The following is a 20,902-nucleotide window of genomic DNA, read 5'->3' on the forward strand; positions in this document are numbered from 1 at the left end:
AGCCAGGAGTAGAACTCACACCCTTTTGATTCCCAGGCCCTATGCCATGCTGCTTCCAGCTTACTACGTGCCAAACGGTGCCCCGAGCGCTGGGGTACGTCCAAGCAGCGTGGCTCAGTGGAAAGAGCCCAGGCTTTGGAGTCCGAGGTCATGGGTTCAAATCCCCGCTCCGCCAATTGTCAGCTGTGTGACTCTGGGCAAGTCACTTAACTTCTCTGTGCCTCAGTTACCTCACCTGTAAAATGGGGATTAAGACTGTGTGCCCCCCGTGGGACAACCTGATCACCCTGTAACCTCCCCAGAGCTTAGAACAGTGCTTTGCACATAGTAAGCGCTTAATAAATGCCATTATTATTATTGTTATTTCACTTCTCTGGGCCTCAGTTCCCTCATCTGTAAAGTGGGGATGAAGACTGTGAGCCCCACGTGGGATAACCTGATCACCTTGTATCCCCCCCAGCACTCAGAACAGTGCTTTGCACATAGTAAGCGCTTAACAAATACCATTATTATTATTATTACAAGTTCAGTAGGTCGGACACAGCTCACAAGCTCGGAGGGATCTCATCCCCATTTCGCAGAAGAGGAAACTGAGGAGACTGATCGATTGAACCAAAAGAAGGGGGAACTGAAGTACGGAAGAGTTTTTGACTTGCCCAGGGAGAAGCGTAACCTAGGAGAAGCAGCGTCGCCTAGTGGAAATAGCCCAGGCTTGGAAGTCTGAGGACCTGGGTTCTAATCCCCGGTTGGCCACTTCCCTGCTGTGTGACCTTGCACAAGTCAATAAACCTCTCTGGGTCTCAGTTTCTTCATCTGTAAAATGGAGAGTCAAAGCCCATTTTCCCTCCCACTTAGACCGTGAGTTCCATACAGGTCACGGACCGGGTCTGACCTGAGTATGCTGTACCTTACCCCGGCGCTTAGTACAGTCCCTGGCACACAGTAAGCCCTTACCGATACCATTAATAATAATAATGGTATTTGTTAAACACTTACTATGTGCAAAGCACTGTTCTAAGCATTGGGGAGATGTAAGGTGATCAGGTTGTCCCACGTGGGGCTCACAGTCTTAATCCCCATTTTACAGATGAGGTCACTGAGGCACAGAGAAGTTAAGTGACTAGCCCAAAGTCACACAGCTGACACTTGGCGGAGCTGGCATTTGAACCCATGACCTCTGACTCCAAAGCCCGGGCTCTTTCCACTGAGCCACGCTGCTTCTTATTACTTACTTACTATTACTATTATTTACTCATTGCTATTATTATTATTATTACTACTACCCAGTAGTAGGCCAGTGGCAGATCTGGGATTAGAACCCAGGACTCCTATTCCCATACGCTTTCCAAGAAGTCACACCACAGAATTGAGCGGTAAGGACTCCAGTACTGAATACTTGTTAATGATGAGCATTTAGCTTTGTTCTGACGACTTGACACCCGTCCACGTGTTTTGTTTTGTTGTCTGTCTCCCCCTTCTAGATTGTGAGTCCGTTGTTGGGTAGGGACCGTCTCTATACGTTGCCAATTTATACTTCCCAAGCGCTTAGTACAGTGCTCTGCGTCCAGTAAGCGCTCAGTAAATACGATCGAATGAATAGAGATAATCCGTTTGGTCCCTTCCTGCTGGAATCGACCACTGGGATTCCCTTCTCGCGGATTCGGTTGTTCATCCGGTAACGTCGGAGTGGAGCTTGAACAGCAGCCCGGGCCCTGATGACCCGATTAGATGGACTACGGAAAATACGATCTTGGGTTGGGTCAGGGCAAAATGGTGGAGGCCAAATGGGCACACAGGTGGGAATGATCCCGTCGGCTTGGGAAAAAGCTTTTGGACACTCCGCTGACACGCTGTGGGACTTCCGTAAGGCAGTGGACCTCTCTGTTCACTCCGGTCAGGGGGAAGAAGGCTCCCGCCGAAGGATGTGTTGGGGGACCAGCGGGAAAGGACAAGGTCCCCAGGTGAAGACCCAAAGCTCCGGAAGGTATAGATCAATAACAACTGTGGTATTTGTTAAGCGCTTACTGTGTGCCGAGCACTGTACTATCAGGCGATCCTATTTACCGAGCGCTTACCGTGTGCAGAACGCTGGACTGAGCGCCTGGGAGAGAACGATATAAGCACTGAGGTGGACTCAACGCAATCAGATCGGACTCAGTCCCGGTCCCACACGGGTAACGTGAGAGGGTGGGAGAGTGGGTATTTTAACCCCATTTTACAGACGGGGTAGTTGAGGGACAGAGAAGTGACTCCCCCAAGGTCACCCGGCGGGCAAGTGGCAGGGCCGGAATTAGAACCCCGGTCTTCTGACTCCCATCACGTTCCCTCCGCTCTTTGGCCCAGATCAATCCTTCAGTGGTATTGACTGGGCGTCGAGCGCTGTACTGAGCGCTTGGGAATACAATGCGGTGCAGTTGGTAGGCGCGATCCCTGCCTACGAGGAGCTTCTAGTCTCCAGTGCTAAGATGGATGGGGAAGACCCTCGTCCAAAGGAATCACGCGCCCCCCCCCTGCCCCCCAACCTTGAAGGCCCAAAGCCAGTGTCCCCCAAGCTAACAAAACTTTGATCTCCCCCCCCACCCCCAGTCCATCACTAAAACCTCCTCTCCTCCCCGGGGCCCTCCTAAGACCAAAGTCTTCCCATTCTCTCCGGGGCCTTTTGGGTCTGCGGGACTCAGACCGTTGCCACAGCGGTCACACAACCAACAAGGATCAACACAACCAACAACACACTCGGCTTCCTAAAATAGGTAAGGCAGAAAGAGGGGGGCTGGGGAGGGAAAGAAGCCATGAGGAATCAAACCAGGACACAAAAGAAGCCAAACCAGTCCACCAGGGGCCTCTCTCCCAGGCGGTCTGAGCTCCGCTCCGGCCTAAGAGGGGGAGAGCCCCCCATCTCTACCCCCTTCCATCTTGTATCTCTGGGGGGGCGCTTAGGACAGCGCTGGGCACCCAGGTGAGTGCTCAGTAAATACCACTGATGGATCAAGGCTAGCCTGGGCCCGCACCAAACAAGTTAAAACTTCCCAGTGCCAAACAACTGGAATTGGTATGTGGTTGGGGGGGCGGGCTGGGCTGCTGTTGGACATTGGGACCCTAACCCTTCTGGGTCCAGAGGTGGGGTGGGATACTCTCGCCTGTCCTGGGGTGGGGGAGGTCCAGATTTTGGGGTTTTTTTTGAGGTGGGGGGGTGGTTGGCAGTTTCTTGGGCCTGGTGGTGGGAGGATGGAGGGGTGTAACTATCATGCTGAAAGCCAGCCAGGCTGGATGAGCTCTTTCCCTGCAGGGGAGGGGAAGTGGGGAGGTGAAAGAAGGGACCCAAGACCACCCCAACCTTAACCCTGGTGGGGGGCTGATTGCGTGAGCCATAACGAAAGCCCCAGACCCACTGGAAGGGGTGGGAGACCAGGGGGTCCAAGTGGGGAGTGGGTGGGTGCATCCTTCCAGCTGGTCAGCACAGAGGGGGTAATTGGGGGGTGGGGGGCAAAAAGGTTGAGATCCCTCGTTTTCCAAAAGGGCGACCCCGGGCTCGAGCTAAGGAGGGAAAAAGGGCAGCGGGAGAAGCAGCAGGTCCCACCCCGAGGCCCGACTACCACCTACCGCGACGGCGGTAGATCCTGCTCCCTCTCCTGCCGCCAGGCCAGCGGCCGGGGCAGCTCTGAGCGCTCAGCTCGCCCCGCCGCGCCCTTAAATACCCCAGGACCGAACCAAGCGCTCCTCGGGGGGGACCGCCTCCATCCAGGCGCCCCAGCGACCCTCCCGCCCCGCCAGAACCCACGAAGACCCCCCTACTAACCTTATTAAAATCATTAATTTGGATAAGGTCCGATCTTGGGGTGGGACTGTCCCGAACATCAACCGGAGAACCGTCGCTCTCCTCCTCACCCCCCCCGTAGCGGGGAAAATGGACGGGTCCAACTCGGGGGGCTGAACCAAGTCGGGGCGGGCTGGACCAAGTTCTGGGAGGGAGAGAGGGGGGACGTAAACAAGCCCCTCGCCCCCCGCGACCCTTCCCCTTCGCCCCGAGAGATTTCCAGGACACTGAACTGGGATTAAATTGGGAATCAGTCTCGTCTACCGGTTCTTCCCGTCCCCAACCGCCGTCGCCCCTCAACCCTTCTGAAAACCTCCTCCCCATCTTCCTGAGGCGAAACTACGGCCCAGACCCAAGGATTCTGGGAAATGTAGTCCCCGGGCCTGCTCTTGGTCCCCTAGAGATGCTCTGACTTCATTCATTCAATCGTATTTAATGAGCGCTTACTGTGTGCACAGCACTGTACTAAGCGCTTGGGAAGTCCAAGTTGGCAACATATAGAGGCTGTCCCTACCCAACAGCGGGCTCACAGTCTAGATATTCATTCATTCAATCGTATTTATTGAGCACTTACTGTGTGCAGAGCACTGTACTAAGCGCTTGGGAAGTCCAAGTTGGCAACATATGGAGACGGTCCCTACCCAAAAGTGGGCTCACACTCACACTTCATCACTAGTGGGTGGAGGGTCCGGCTGGTTCTTTTTTTCCCCTTCCCCTCCTTTAATAATAACAATAATAATGATGGGATTTATTAAGCGCTTACTATGTGCAAAGCATTGTTTTAAGTCCTTTCTGCCCTCCTCCCCATCCCTCTCCCTCCACCCTTCTAATAATAATTATAATAATGATGGTTTTTGTTCAGCGCTTACTATGTGCAAAGCACTGTTCTAAGCGCTGGGGGGGGCGGATACAAGGTGATCAGGTTGTCCCACGTGGGGCTCACAGTCTTAATCCCCATTTTACAGATGAGGGAACTGAGGCACAGAGAAGTTAAGTGACTAGCCCAAAGTCACACAGCTGACAATTGGCAGAGCTGGGATTTGAACCCCTGACCTCTGACTTCAAAGCCTGTGCTCTTTCCACTGAGCCACACTGCTTCTCTAGTGGATGGAGGGGCCAGCTGATTCTTTTTTTCCCTTCCCCTCCTTTAATAATAATAATGGCATTTATTAAGCGCTTACTATGTGCAAAGCACTGTTCTAAGTCCTTTCTGCCCTCCTCCCCATCCCTCCCAGCCCACTCCCTCCACCCTTCTAATAATAATAATAATAATAATAATAATAATGGTTTTTGTTAAGCACTTACTATGTGCAAAGTACTGTTCTAAGTGCTGGGGGGGGCTATACAAGGTGATCAAGTTGTCCCACGTGGGGCTCACAGTCTTAACCCCCATTTTACAGATGAGGGAACTGAGGCCCAGAGAAGTGAAGTGACTTGCCCAAAGTCAGCCAGCTGACAATTGGCAGAGCAGGGATTTGAACCCATGACCTCTGACTCTCAAGCCTGTGCTCTTTCCATTGAGCCACGCTGCTTCTCTCTTTGGGTAGCGACGATGTCATCCGCCTCTTATGAGAAGCAGCGTGGCTCAGGGGAAAGAGCCCCGGCTTTGGAGTCAGAAGTCACGGGTTCAAATCCATCTGGGCCACTTGTCAGCTGGGTGACTCTGGGCAAGTCACTTCTCTGGGCCTCAGTTACCTCATCTGGAAAATGGGGGTGAAGGCTGTGGGTCCCCCCACCCCGTGGGACAACCTGATCACCTCGTAACCTCTCCAGCGCATTGCACATAGCAACCACTTAATAAATGCCACCATTGCTATTATGACACCATCCTTCTCAAAAACGCCCATCAGGAAACACCTCCTGAGGTCTGGGATAAATTTGGACCTCAGATGAGTGACTTAAAAGCCGCCGTATTTTCTTCCGGGATGGATCTTTGTGTATCCTCTCTAGGTTTTGCGTCACTTAAGGGGGCAGGGGGGTGTCTGTGGTCCCCTTGTATAGCTGGGTGTAGGAGGGGGGCGGTGATCAACCGTTGGGGGTGACTGTCCCAACCTCGACACGGACCAAGTTAAGGAACGCTCAGTGGAGCAATGGCAGGGACAGCTGCCAGGGTCGGGCAGAATTGAGTCCCTGAGAGTTGGGGAGACGACCCAGGAGTAGGGGGAGGGAATGGGAGCAGAGAGAGGATTCGCCTCTTTCCCTCCTGGAAAGAAAGGAGGGCCAGGTGGGAAATGGAGGGGCCCCGAATCAAACAGCAATCTATTCAGCTACAGGTCTGAACCCTTTAAGTTCCGGCCAGGAGCCTGGCTCGGAGTCGGGGACCCTCCGAGAGGGCATCCACGGGAAAGGGTGAGCCTGTTCCAGCCAGGGAAAGAAGGGAACGGGAGGCAGTACTCCATCAAGCTGAAAGAGAGCAGGAGAAACAACATCGGTGGGGAAGGGAGAGGAGGAGAGGAGCAGGGAGCTCGTCGTGAGCAAGGAATGTGTCAGTTTATTGTTCTGCCGTATGCGCCCGAGTGCTTAGTACAGTGCTCTGCCATCAATACGACTGAATTGAGGAAGGCCGCTCGATCTCATTTAATCCCCTTGAAGATTAAACCTTTGTTCTCACTCTAATGCCAACCTTCTCACTGTACCTCGATCTCCTCTACCTCGCCACTGACACCTGGCCCACGTCCTGCCTCTGGCCTGGAATGTCCTCCCCTCCTCTAATGATAATTATAATAATAATGATGATGGCATTTATTAAGCGCTTACTGTGTGCAAAGCACTGTTCTAAGCGCTGGGGAGGTTACAAGGTGATCAGGTTGTCCCACTGGGGGCTCACAGTCTTAATCCCCATTTTACAGATGAGGGAACTGAGGCCCAGAGAAGTGAAGTGACTTGCCCAAAGTCACACAGCTGACAACTGGCGGAGCTGGGGTTTGAACCCATGACCTCTGACCCCAAAGCCCGGGCTATTTCCACTGAGCCACGCTGCTTCTCACCGCAAATCAAATTGAGCCCGCTGTTGGGTAGGGACCGTCTCTATATGTTGCCAACTTGTACTTTCCAAGCGCTTAGTACAGTGCTGTGCACACAGTAAGCGCTCAATAAATATGATTGAATGAATGAATGATGATGACTCCCCCCTACTTCAAAGCCTAATCGAAGGCACAGCTCTTCCCTAAACCTTCCTTTCCACTTCTCCCAATCCCTTCTATGTTTCCCTTTATTCCTCCCCCTTCCCAACCCCACAGCACTTACGTACACATCTGAAATTTATTTATTTATACGACTGTCTCGCCCTCTAGACGGTAAGCTCGTTGTGGGCAGGGAACACATCTGTTTATTGTTGTAGGGTACTCTCCCAAGTGCTTAGTATGGTGCTCTGCACATAGTAAGCGCTCAATAAATATGATTGATGATGATGATGATGATGATTTAATCCCCTTGAAGATGTAGGTATTAAACCGAATTGGACAGGGAAGGGAGCACATTACATATCCCTGGGACCTCTGCTGTCCAACATACACGAAACTCCCTTCTACCTGTCCCATGAAGGGGCTGAGGGAAAGTCCCTTTTCGGATTCTGCCTCTCTTCCCTTATCCTTCACCTCCCCAAGCTGGGTCAGGGGCCAGAAGGACCTGGGTTCTAATTCCACCTCAGCCACTTGTCTGCTGCGTGACCTTGGGCTAGACACAACTTCTGTGCCTCAGTTCCCTCATGTGGAAAATGGGGATTAAGACTTAGCTCTCCATGTGGGACATGGACTGGATCCAACCTGATTAGCTGGTGTCTACCCCAGTGCTTATTACAGTGTCAGGCATACACAGTAAGCACTTACATACCTTTCTTTTCTTTCTTAATTCACAGCAGCCTGAAAGAAGACTCACCCCCTGACAATTAAAAGCTAGGGAAGTCCTCGTAGAGGTCTTACAGGCCAGGAAAACGTTTTCAGGCTGCTGCTTCGAACCACATCTGCAAGGCTTCATTAAATTAAAGGTTCCTTGAGGCAAAGACAGCAGTTTTTAGCTGTCCATCCATTTATGCCCTCTCTGTCACCCTGAGGGTTCCTGGCCCTGTTATTTTAAGACTCCCGCACCCACAAACTGCCCGTCACCCAGAAAGCCCTCAGCGATTTCCATGCAGCCTCCAAGAGGCCTTCCCAGATTAAACCTTCTTTCTCCAGATTTCCTCTCCCTTCTGCATCGTCTCAGTGCTTGGTCCATCCCCTATGAGTCTCCGGTATTCAGCCCACCAAAGTATTTATTTATATTAATATCCGTCTCCCTCTCTAGACTCTAAACTTGTTGTGAGCAAGGAACGTGCCTACCAACTATATCATACTCGCTTAAGCGAGTCTTTTAGACTGTGAGCCCACTGTTGGGTAGGGACTGTCTCTATATGTTGCCAATTTGTACTTCCCAAGTGCTTAGTACAGTGCTCTGCACACAGTAAGCACCAAATATGATTGATTGATTGATTAAGCACTTAGTACAGTGCTCTGCACACAGTAAGCGCTTTTTTTATGGTATCTATTAAGTGCTCACTATGTGCCGGGCACTGTACTAAGCACTGGGGTGGATACATGCTAATCAGGTGGGATACAGCTTGTGTCCCACAAGGGGCTCATGGTTTCAATCCCCATCTTACAGATGAGGGAACTGAGGCACAGAGTTATCAGGTGACTTGCCCAAGTCACGCGGCACAGTGGGGATTAGAACCCAGGTCCCTCTGACTCCGAGGCCCGGGCTCCGTCCCCTAGGCCCTGCTGCTTCTCAATAAATGTCACTGATCGACCGATTGTGCTACCTGGGCCGTTAGTTGGTCCAGAGTCAGGTCCTTCGGGGGTGGCTGGAACCCAAACCAGTCTTCGGAGTGGCCATACGAGAAGCCCGAATCCGTCACCTCCGACAGGTCCTCTGTTTGCCATCTGACAAACAAGAAGGTAGAGGGGAGAAGCTAGGGGCTGAGTTTCCCCCAGACAGCTCTTCTCCGGGCTGGCCAGTGGCCTGAATTGTGTGAGGATAGGTCAGTCTGGACAGTTTAAGTTCCCGTACGGTATCTACTGGTTCTTACGACCATTCGCCCACCTCGGGCCTTCGTAGAGTGCTTTGCGCCGCTTAATGAATATGACAATGAGTGAACGGCCTGGAACGCCCTCCCTCTTCATATAATACTAATAATGATGGCATTTATTAAGTGCTTACTATGTGCCAAGCACTATTCTAAGCGCAGGAGAGGTTGCAAGGTGATCAGGTTGTCCCTCGGGGGGCTCACAGTCTTCATCCCCATTTTACAGATGAGGGAACTGAGGCACAGAGAAGTGACTTGCCCAAAGTCACCCAGCTGACAAGTGGCGGAGCCGGGGTTTGAACCCATGACTTCTGACTCCAAAGCCCAGGCTCTTTCCACTGAGCCACGCTGCTTCCGACAGATGTTCCCTCTCCCCGCCTTTAAAGCCCGGTAGAAGGCACATCTCCTCCATTCATTCATTCAGCTGCATTTACTGAGTGCTTACTGTGTGCAGAACTGTACTAAGCGCTTGGGAAAGCACAACAACAGTGACATTTCCTGCCCACAACGAGCTTACAGTCTGGGGGTCGGGGGGAGACAGACATTAATACAAGTAAATAAAATTACAGATACGTACAAAAGTGCCGTGAGGCTGGGAGGATGTAAGGCCAAGAGGCCTTCCCTGACTAAACCCTTATTTCCTCTTCTCTCACTCCCTCCTGTCACCCTTGTGCTTGGATTTGCACACTATATTCACCCCTCCCTCAGCCCCACGGCACTTATGTCCGTGTCCATCATTTATTTATAATAATAATATTGATAATAATAATAATAATAATAATAATAATGGCATTTGTTCAGCACTTATGTGTCAAGCACTGTTCTAAATGCTAGGGTAGATACAAGGGAATCAGGTCATCCCACGTGGAGCTCACAGTCTTAACCCCCATTTTACAGATGAGGTAACTGAGCCCTCCTGAGAGCTCACCTCCTCCAGGAGGCCTTCCCAGACTGAGCCCCCTTTTTCCTCTACTCCTCCCCATCCCCCCCTCTGCCCTACCTCCTTCCCCTCCTCACAGCACTTGTATATATTTGTACAGATTTATTACTCCATTTATTTTACTTGTACATATTTACTATTCTATTAATTATGTGCATATAGGTAGAATTCTATTTATTCTGATGATTTTGACACCTGTCTACGTTTTGTTTTGTTGCCCATCTTCCCCTTCTAGACTGCGAGCCCCTTGTTGGGTAGGGACCGTCTCTATATGTTGATAACTTGTACTTCCCAAGCGCTTAGTACAGTGCTCTGCACAAAGTGAGTGCTCAATAAATATGATTGATTGAATGAATGAAGTGACTTGCCCAGAGTCACACAGCTGATCAGTGGCAGAGCCGGGATTAGAATCCACCACCTTTGACTCCCAAGCCCGGGCTCTTTCCACTACGCCACGCTGCTTCTCAATTAATTTATATTAATGTCCGTCTCCCTCTCTAGGCTGTAAGCTTGTTGTGGGCAGGGAATGTGTCTAGTGACTCTCTTCTGTGGGAGTCTCCCAAGCGCTTAGTACAGTGCTCTGCGCAAAGTAACCGCCCAATAAATACAGCGGACGGGGCCGAAGCCCCACAACTCACGGGAGGCCGAGGCAAACAGCCCACAGGGGGTCCGGGTCCAGCAGGTGTGATGGGTCAGGGGGGTCCCAGGCGTGTAAGGCCCGTCTCCACCGCCTGATCTGGGCGTCCCAGGAGCGGCGACTGTACCTCCGGTGCTTGTTGGGGGTACGCGGGTGGACCCCCGGATGCCGAGCTCTCCTGGGAACGAGACGCCGTTTCGGCCCCGGGGCTCGGAGAGCAGACCAGATGGATAATAATAATAATGATATTTGCTAAGCGCTTACTATGTGCAAAGCACTGTTCTAAGCGCCGGGGAGGATACAAGGTGATCAGGTTGTCCCACGGTGGGGTTCACAGTCTTAATTCCCATTTTCCAGATGAGGTAACTGAAGCCCAGAGAAGTTAAGTGACTTGCCCAAAGTCACCCAGCTGACAACTGGTGGAGCCAGGATTTGAACCCATGACCTCTGACTCCAAAGCCTGGGCTCTTTCCACTGACCCACGCTCCTTGCCGGATGGGTGCCAGTTAATCGCGTTGGACGCAGTCCCTGTCCCACCTGGGGCTCACAGTCTTCACCCCCATTTTACAGTTGAGGGAACTGAGGCTCAGACAAGTGAAGTGACTTGCCCAAGGCCGCACAGCAGACGAGTGGCTGAGCAGGGGTTAGAACACAGGTCATTCATTCAATCGTATTTATTGAGCACTTACTGTGTGCAGAGCACTGTACTAAGCGCTTGGGAAGTACAAGTTGGCAACATAAAGAGACGGTCCCTACCCAACAGTGGGCTCACAGTCTAGAACGGGGAGACAGAGAACAAAACAAAACATATTAACAAAATAAAATAGAATATGTACAAATAAAATAGAGTAATAAATCCTTACAAACATATATACATATAAACAGGTGCTGTGGGGAGGGGAAGGAGGTAAGGCGGGGGGATGGGGTGGGGGAGAGGAAGGAGGGGTCCTTGTTGTTATTATTATTATTATTATTATTAATTGTATTCCTTGAGTGCTTAGTGTGCACTTGGGGGTGTACGATACGACCATAAATGACACATTCCCTGCCCACAACGAGCTTACAGTCCAAATGGGGAGACAGACATTAATAGAAAGAAATGATAGCTATGAACTTAACTGCTGTGGGGTTGGGAGGGGGGATGAAGAAAGGGAGCAAGTCAGGGTGAAGCAGAAGGGAGTGGGAAAAGAGAAAAGGGAGGTTTAATCAGGGAAGGCCTCTTGGAGGAGATGGGCCCTCGATAAGGCTTTGAGTAATAATAATAATAATAATAATAATGGCATTTGTTAAGCGCTTACTGTGTGCCAAGCACTGTTCTAAGCGCTGGGGTAGATAAAAGGTATTCAGGTTGTCCCACATGGGGCTCACAGTCTTAATCCCCATTTTACAGATGAGGTAACTGAGGCCCAGAACGGGAGGAGAGTCATTGTCTGTTGGATTTCAGGAGGGAGGGGGTTCCGGGCGCTATCAACTAAGCTACACTGCTTCTAGTGGACTGTAAACTCCTTTAGGGCAGGGATTGAGTCAACCCTACTGGACTATAATCGAACAGAGACTATTATATTGTTCTTTGTATAGTGTACCCTTTGAGTACTTGATCTTCCCCCCATCCCACTTATGTACATATCCACAGTTTATTTATTTAGACGGCAACCTCCTTGTGGGCAGGAAATGGGTCTTCCAACTCTGTTCCATACTTCATGCTGCTGCCCGGATTATCTTTGTCCAGAAACGCTCTGGACATATTACTCCCCTCCTCAAAAACCTCCAATGGCTACCGATCAATCTGCGCATCAGGCAGAAACTCCTCACCCTGGGCTTCAAGGCTGTCCATCACCTCGCCCCCTCCTACCTCACCTCCCTTCTCTCCTTCTCCATCCCAGCCCGCACCCTCCGCTCCTCCACCACTAATCTCCTCACTGTACCTCGCTCTCGCCTGTCCCGCCATCGACCCCCGGCCCACGTCATCCCCCGGGCCTGGAATGCCCCCAATCCCTCTGCCCATCCGCCAAGCTAGCTCTCTTCCTCCCTTCAAGGCCCTGCTGAGAGCTCACCTCCTCCAGGAGGCCTTCCCAGACTGAGCCCCTTCTTTCCTCTCCCCCTCGTCCCCCTCTCCATCCCCCCGTCTTACCTCCTTCCCTTCCCCACAGCACCTGTATATATGTATATATGGTTGTACATATTTATTACTCTATTTATTTATTTATTTATTTATTTTACTTGTACATTTCTATCCTACTTATTTTATTTTGTTGGTATGTTTGGTTCTGTTCTCTGTCTCCCCCTTTTAGACTGTGAGCCCACTGTTGGGTAGGGACTGTCTCTATGTGATGCCAATTTGTACTTCCCAAGCGCTTAGTACAGTGCTCTGCACATAGTAAGCGCTCAATAAATACGATTGATTGATTGATTCTACTGCGCTCTCCCAAGTGCTTAATTCAGTGCTTTGCAAATGGTAACATTCACTAAACATGGCTTAGTGGAAAGAGCCCAGGCTTTGGAGTCAGAAGTCATGGGTTCAAATCCCAGCTCCGCCACTTGTCAGCTGTGTGACTTTGGGCAAGTCACGTCACTTCTCTGTGCCTCAGTGACCTCATCTGTAAAATGGGGATGAAGACTGTGAGCCCCCCGTGGGACAACCTGATCAGCTTGTAACCTCCCCAGCGCTTAGAAAAGTGCTTTGCACATAAGCGCTTAATAAATGCCATTATTATTATTATTATTAAATATCACTGATACACAGAGCAGTACTTTGACACAAACAGTACCGTGATTATTATTACTTTCCCAAACGCTTAGTACAGTGCTCTGCAACAGTAAGTGCCCAATAAATACCAGAAGCAGCATGGCCTACTGGAAAAGAGCACAGGCCTGGGAGTCAGAGGACCTGGGTTCTAATTCCGGCTCCACCACTTGTCTGCTGTGTGACCTTGGGGAAGTCGCTTCACTTCTCTGGGCCTCAGTTACCTCATCTATAAAATGGGGGTTAAAAATGTGAGCCTTATGTGGGACAGGGACTGTGTCCAACCCAATTATCTTGTATCTACCCCAGCATTTAGTACAGTGCCTGGTACACAGTGAGCACTTAAACATCAAAATAACAATAATAATAATAATAATAATGGCTTTCTGTTAAGCGCTTACTATGTGCCAAGCACTGTTCTAAGCACTGGGGCGATACAAGGTGATCAGGTCGTCCCATGTGGGGCTCACAATCTTAATCCCCATTTTACAGATGGGGTAACTGAGGCCCAGAGAAGTGAACTGACTTATCCAAAGTCACACAGCTGATAAGAGCGGAGACAGGATTAGAACCCACAACCTCTGACTCCCAAACCCAGGCTCTTTCCACTGAGCCACGCTGCTTCTCTAATACTATTATTAAGACTTAAAACAGTCCTTGCCACATAGCAAGCACTTAAATACCATAATTATTATTACTTTTCCAAGCATTTAGTACAGTGCTGTGCACAGTAAGTACTCAATAAATACCACCATTGGTTGAGAGCGCTTAATTCATTCATTCAATCGTATTTATTGAGCGCTTAGTGTGCAGAGCACTGTACTAAGCGCTTGGGAAGTACAAGTTGGCAACATATAGAGACGGTCCCTACCCAACAGTGGGCTTAATGCTTTCCCACGTGCTTAGTTCAGCGCTCTGCATGCAATAAGCATTCAACACAGCATGGCTCAGTGGAAAGAGCCCGGGCTTTGGAGTCAGAGGTCATGGGTTCAAATCCCAGCACTGCCAATTGTCAGCTGTGTGACTTTGGGCAAGTCACTTGACTTCTCTGGGCCTCAGTTACCTCATCTTTAAAATGGGGATGAAGACTGGGAGCCCCACGCGGGACAACCTGATCACCTTAGAACAGTAATAGTACATAGTAAGCGCTTAACAAATGCCATCATTAACACAACTGATTCAAGTATTTCCTCTCACAGAGAGGAGACGGTGCACTTGGTAAGCCCCACTGATCGATGAATACACCCCAGAGACCCCCGCCTCCTCCTCCGCCTCTGTCCACCCCCCGACTCCAGGCACCCCTCTTACTTGGGGACCTGCTGCAGGAAGCGTTGGTAGCCAACTGTACACTTCCCGTAGTCGATCTGCTTCTGCCGCCGGCGCAGGACCACCTCATCAGTCTCCACTTCCCACCTGTGGAGAAGCGGAATCATTGGCATCATCGGTAGAGAGGACATCATCATCATCAATCGTATTTATTGAGCGCTTACTATGTGCAGAGCACTGTACTAAGCGCTTGGGAAGTACAAATTGGCAACATATAGAGACAGTCCCTACCCAGCAGTGGGCTCACAGTCTAAAAGGGGGAGACAGAGAACAAAACCAAACGTACTAACAAAATAAAATAAATAGAATAGATATGTACAAGTAAAATAAATAAATAGAGTAATAAATATGTACAAACATATATACATATATACAGGTGCTGTGGGGAAGGGAAGGAGGTAAGATGGGGGGGATGGAGAGGGGGATGAGGGGGATGAGGCCAACATCCATGGCCTCCTCCTCCTCCATGGCCTCCTCCAGTTCCCAACACAACTCACCTGGGGCCAAAGCCCTGGCGGATCGGCTCTGTGCCAACTCCCACGCTGATCATCTCTACGCCGGACGTAGAGGTTGTTTGAGGCCTGAGTTTTCCCTGACAGGAAATACAGGATCTATTAATGAAAAAAAAGCACCATTTAGTGGGCACTGGACTAATGCATTTATCCAGTTTTCCCTCCAATAAACAGCTGCTTAACATCTATCAACCAAAAAACCAAGTGGGTTTTTTTCCAGGGTCAAAGGAGGTGATCAGTGTGACTTCAGATGCTCCAAAAAGAACAATTAAACACAGAAGGGTAATTGTCACTGTGACATCCCTTACCACCCTTGTGTCTGTTTTGGGAGAAACAGGGTGGCCTTCTGGAAAAAAAGCACAGGCCCGGCAGTCAGGAGATTTGGGTTCTAATCCCAGTCCTGCCACTTGCCAGTTGCGTGACCTTGGAAAAGTCACTAGACTTCTTCTTTTCTCTATTCCCTCATCTGTAAAATGGAGATTAAATACTCAGTCTCCCTCAGACTGTGAGCACAACGCTGGGAATCTGGTCTGATTGTATGGGAAGCGGAATGGCCTCTGTTATCTTAACTGTAAAATGGGGAATAAGACCGGGAGCCCTATACAGGACATGGACTATGCCTAACACAATATCCACCCCAGTGCTTAGTACAGTGACTGACACAGGGTAAGCACTCGAACACAAAGTGCTTAACAAATACCATAATTATCATTATTCAATAAGGCCTCAATTGATGCTTCCAACCCAATTGGCTTATATCCACCCCAGCGCATAGTACAGTGCCTGACACAGAGTAAACACTCAATAAACACCATAATTATCATTATTCAATAAGGCCTCAATTGATGCTTCCAACCCAATTGGCTTATATCCACCCCAGCGCATAGTACAGTGCCTGACACAGAGTAAACACTCAACAAACACCATAATTATCATTATTCAATAAGGCCTCAATTGATGCTTCCAACCCATTTGGCTTGTATCCACCCCAGCGCTTAGTATAGTGCCTGACACATAGTAAGAGCTTAATACCATAATTATTATTATTCAGTGAGCCCTTGATTGATGTTTCCAATCCAATTGGCTTGTATTCACCCCAGCGCTTAGTACATTGCCTGACACATAGCAAGTGCTTAGAAGCAGCATGGCTCAGTGGAAAGAGCACGGGCTTGGGAGTCAAAGGTCATGGTTCTAATCCCGACTCCGCCACCTATCAGCTGTATGCCTTTGGGCAAGTCACTTCTCTGTGCCTCAGTTACCTCATCCGTAAAATGGGGATTAAGACTAGGAGCCCCACGTGGGACAACCTGATCACCTTGTATTCCCCGCCCCAGCGCTTAGAACAGTGCTTTGTACATAGTAAGCACTTAATACCATCATTATTATTAACACCATAATTACTATTCAATAAAGGCCTTGATTGATGTTTCCCTTATTATTCATTCAATTCAATCGTATTTATTGAGCTCTTACTGTGTGCAGAGCACTGTACTAAGTGCTTGGGAAGTACAAGTTGGCAATATATAGAGACGGTCCCTACCCAACAACGGGCTCACAGTCTAGAAGGAGGAGACAGACAACAAAACAAAACATGTAGACAGGTGTCAATACCGTCAGAATAAATAGAATTATACTGAGCTAGGCTCCTTAATAATAATAATGGCATTTGTTAAGCACTTACTGTGTGCAAAGCACTGTTCTAAGCACTGGGGAGGTTACAAGGCGATCAGGTTGTCCCACATGGAACATTTTACAGATGAGGTAACTGAGGCACAGAGAAGTTAAGTGACTTGCCCAACGTCACACAGCTGACAATTGGCAGAGTCAGGATTTGAACCCATGACCTCTGACTTCCAAGCCCTTGCTCTTTCCATTGAGCCACGCTGCTTCTCTCCATGAGCAACTGAACACACCCACCTGTCTCCCCTAATCATCTGTAACGCCAGGGCCCTGAGGCAGCAACATCACAAAACAGACCTAAGGAAGAGAAAAAAATAAAATACACACGCACACACAAAAAAACCCACCACAAAAAAAACCCACAAAACCCGAGGAAAAAATAATAACCCACGCACGCACACACACACACACACACACACACACACACAATATCCAAGGAAAAAATTTAAAAAAACCCAAAAAACCCACAAAACCCAAGGAAAAAATAAACAAAAAACCCACAAAGCCTGAGAAAAAATAAAACACACAAGAACTCCACAAAACCCGAGAAAAAAGTGAAAAACAAAAACTCCCACAAAAAACACAAAGCCTGGGGAAAAAATAAAAAAACACAAAACCCCACAAAAAACACAAAACCTGAGGAAAAAAAACGAAAAAACCCACAAAAAAAACACAAAACCTGAGGAAAAAAACCCGAAAAACCCCTCAAGAAACACAAAACCTGAGGAAAAAACAAAAAAGACGCACAAAAAAAACCCACAAAACCAGAGGAAAAAAAACCCGAAAACCCACACAAAAAACACAAAACCTGAGGAAAAAAAAAAACAAAAAAAACCCCACAAAAAAACCACAAAACCTGAGGAAAAAACAAAAAAAAAAACCCACAAAAAAACACAAAACCTGAGGAAAAAATTAACAAAAAACCCCCCACAAAGGACACAAAACCTGAGGAAAAAATTAACAAAACCCTCATAAAAAGCACAAAACCTGAGGAAAATATTAACAAAAACCCCCCACAAAAAAAACACAAAACCTGAGGAAAAAATTAACATAAAATCCCCCACAAAAAACACAAAACCTGAGGAAAAAATTAACATAAAATCCCCCACAAAAAACACAAAACCAGAGGAAAAAATTAACAAACCCCCCATAAAAAAAAAAAAACCACAAAACCAGAGGAAAAAATTAACCCCCCCACAAAAAACACAAAACCTGAGGAAAAAGTTTACACAAAACCCCCGACAAAAAACACAAAACCTGAGGAAAAAATTAACAAAAAAAACCCCACAAAAAACCACAAAACCTGAGGAAAAAATTAGCAAAAAAACCCCCACAAAAAACACAAAACCTGAGGAAAAAATTAACCCCCCTACAAAAAACACAAAACCTGAAGAAAAAATTAACAAAAAACCCCCACAAAAACACAAAACCTGAAGAAAAAAACAAAAAACCCCACAAAAAACACAAAACCTGAGAAAAAAATTAACAAAAACCCCCCACAAAAAACACAAAGCCTGAGGAAAAAATTAACGCAAAAAACATGAAACCTGAGCAAAAAATAAACAAAACCCCCCACAAAACCCGAGAAAAAATAAAAAACAAAAATCTCCCCACAAAAAAACACTAAACCCGAGGAAAAAATAAAAAACCCCACAAAAGCACAAAACCTGAGGAAAATATAAAAAAAACCCCACAAGAAACACAAAACCCGAGGAAAAAAAATAAAATAAAAGCAAGCAAAAACCCCACAAAATCACCTCACAAGACACCACAACGCCTCCCAAATCCCCTACTACACGAACAGGTGGCCTCAGCGGGACTTTAAATCTTCGCGGGAAAGGGCGAAGGGCGGGGGGAGCTCGGTGATTGGCAGGGGGAATAGCCAATCGTACGCGGGTATCCTGAGCAGGGGCGGAGCCTCCCCTCGCGGTGACGTTCGACCAATGGACGTCGGTTCCCTCCTAAGCCCCGCCTACAGGGGAGGAGCTAATCATCAGGCCCGAAGCCCCGCGCGCCCGTCTCTCGCGCTCCGTCGCGCCCTCCGATTGGCTGGAGCGGCGGAGAGGCTCGTGCGGATTGGTCGCTGGGCCGGAGGGCGGGAAGCTTAAAAGCTCTCGGGCGCGCGCGCGCGCACCTCTGGTGAGCTCTGAGGTGAGGGAGCTGGGCCTTGAGGGGAGAGATTATTCCTCATTTTGTCGGGTTTCAAAGCCTCTTTTAGTCCTTTCTGCTCCCCAATTTGACAGGATAAAAGGGGTTTGAAGGGAAGATGGTGTTTCTTCATAATAATTGTAGTATTTGTTAAGTGTTTACTATGAACCAGGCTCTGTACTAAGCGCTGGAGGTTGGTACAAGCCAATCAGGTTATTCATTCAAAGCTACGATGGCCCTAATTATCACTGGGGTAACGATTAAGAATAATAATTGTATTTAAGTGCTTACTCTGTGCCAAGCACTGTTTTAAGTATTGTGGAAGATAAAAGATATGAGACCTTCCTTGTCTCACATGGGTTTCCAATCTAAGTGGGAAGGAAAACAGGCATTGAATCCCCATTTTCAGATAGAAAATAACAAAATAAATAACAAATTAATAAAATAAATAGAATAAATATGTACAAATAAAATAAATAAATGTCTGACTCTGCCACTTGTCAGCTGTGTGACTTTGGGCAAGTCACTTCACTTCTCTGTGCCTCAGTTCCCTCACCTGTAAAATGGGGATGAAGACTGTGAGCCCCACGTGGGACAACCTGATCACCTCGTGTTCCCCCAGCCCTTGGAACAGTGCTTAGTACAGTGCTCTGCACACAGTAAGCGCTCAATAAATACGACTGAATGAATGAACAGTGCTTCACACGTAGTAAGCGCTTAACAAATACCATCGTTGTTTATTCTTATTAGGTAACTGAGGCACAGAGAAGTAAATGACTTGCCTGAGATCACACAGCAAATGGTGGAGATTGGATTAGAACCCGGATCTTCTGACTCCCAGATCTGAGGTCTTTCCACTAGGCCTTGCTGACTCCTCTAATTACGGTGGTAAGAATTAAGAATAGTAATTGAATATTTACTATTCTATTTATTTTGTTAATGATGTTAATTTAGCTTTAATTCTATTGACGACTTGACACCTGTCCACGTGTTTTGATTTGTTGTCTGTCTCCCCCTTCTAGACTGTGCGCCCGTTGTTGGGTAGGGACCGTCTCTAGATGTCGCCAACTTGTACGTCCCAAGCGCTTAGTACAGTGCTCTGCACACCGTAAGCGCTCAGTAAATACTATTGAATGAATGAAAAAGTACTTGCTACATGCCAAGCACTGTATGAAGTGCTAGGGTAGTTACAAGGTATTAGGACAGACAGCATCTCCGTCCCACACGGGGACTGTCTTTATTTATTTAATCAATAAAAACCATTGATTAATGGTTTTTAATTAAGGGAGGGAGGACGAAAAAAGATGCCATTTCTTGTATGTAGCTGCTGTTGTGGGAAAAGTCCAGTAGATGGCGCTACTGCACCGTCCAAACCAGCCCGGCTCGAGGGGGTTAATTCATCATCATCATAATAATATTAATAAGAATAATAATGGCATTTGTTAAGCACTTACTATGTGCAGAGCACTGTTCTAAGCGCTGGGGGGGAATACAAGGTGATCAAGTTGTCCCAGGTGGGGCTCACAGTCTTAATCCCCATTTTCCAGATGAGGTGACTGAGGCTCAGAGAATTGAAGTGACTTGCCCAAGGTCACACAGCAGACATGTGGAGGAGCCGGGATTCGAACCCATGACCTCTGACTCCAAAGCCTGTGCTCTTTCCACTGAGCCACCCTGCTTCTCTGTTCATTCATTCAGTCGTATTTATTGAGCACTTACTGTGTGCAGAGCACTGTACTAAGCGCTTGGGAAGTACACTGAACGCTTACTGTGTTAGAAAGCACTGTACTAAGCGCTTAGGAGAGTACCCTATAACAGACACATTCCTGTCCACAACGAGCTCACAGACTAGAGGGGGAGCCAGACATTAATATAAATAAATAGATAAATAAATAAATTACAGATATATACGGGTATATACATAAGGGCTGAGGGGAGGGAGGATGAATGAAGGAGCAAGCAAGAGCGGCGCAGCGCTTAGTACAGTGCTCTGAACACAGTAAGCGCTCAGAAGCGACGTGGCTTAGTGGAAAGAGCCCGGGC

The 20,902-nt window shown here is 48.3% G+C and overlaps 1 protein-coding gene across 1 annotated transcript; it reads right to left on the reverse strand.

The window, feature by feature from the left end:
* Positions 1-6,073: 6,073 nt before the first annotated feature.
* Positions 6,074-17,006, reverse strand: LOC119949619 (oocyte-specific histone RNA stem-loop-binding protein 2-like). Its single transcript, XM_038771488.1, has 6 exons — positions 16,949-17,006; positions 15,017-15,130; positions 14,502-14,606; positions 10,452-10,628; positions 8,610-8,730; positions 6,074-6,217 (listed from the first exon to the last, which is right to left on the reverse strand). The coding sequence occupies exons 1-6, from the start codon at positions 16,963-16,965 to the stop codon at positions 6,074-6,076; spliced, it is 678 nt and encodes a 225-aa protein (XP_038627416.1). The 5' UTR covers positions 16,966-17,006.
* Positions 17,007-20,902: the final 3,896 nt, after the last annotated feature.

This window comes from Tachyglossus aculeatus, chromosome X2 (genome assembly GCF_015852505.1).
Source record: "Tachyglossus aculeatus isolate mTacAcu1 chromosome X2, mTacAcu1.pri, whole genome shotgun sequence".
Taxonomy (NCBI): Eukaryota; Metazoa; Chordata; class Mammalia; order Monotremata; family Tachyglossidae; genus Tachyglossus; species Tachyglossus aculeatus.

What these genes read in the sequence shown, in the direction of transcription:
- LOC119949619 (XM_038771488.1), bottom strand. An exon ending in CGCCAGGGCTTTGGCCCCAG is followed by an intron (nt 14,607 to 15,016) that starts GTGAGTTGTGTT and finishes GCTTCTCCACAG; the next exon opens with GTGGGAAGTGGAGACTGATG. An exon ending in TTCCTGCAGCAGGTCCCCAA is followed by an intron (nt 10,629 to 14,501) that starts GTAAGAGGGGTG and finishes TCTCGTTCCCAG; the next exon opens with GAGAGCTCGGCATCCGGGGG.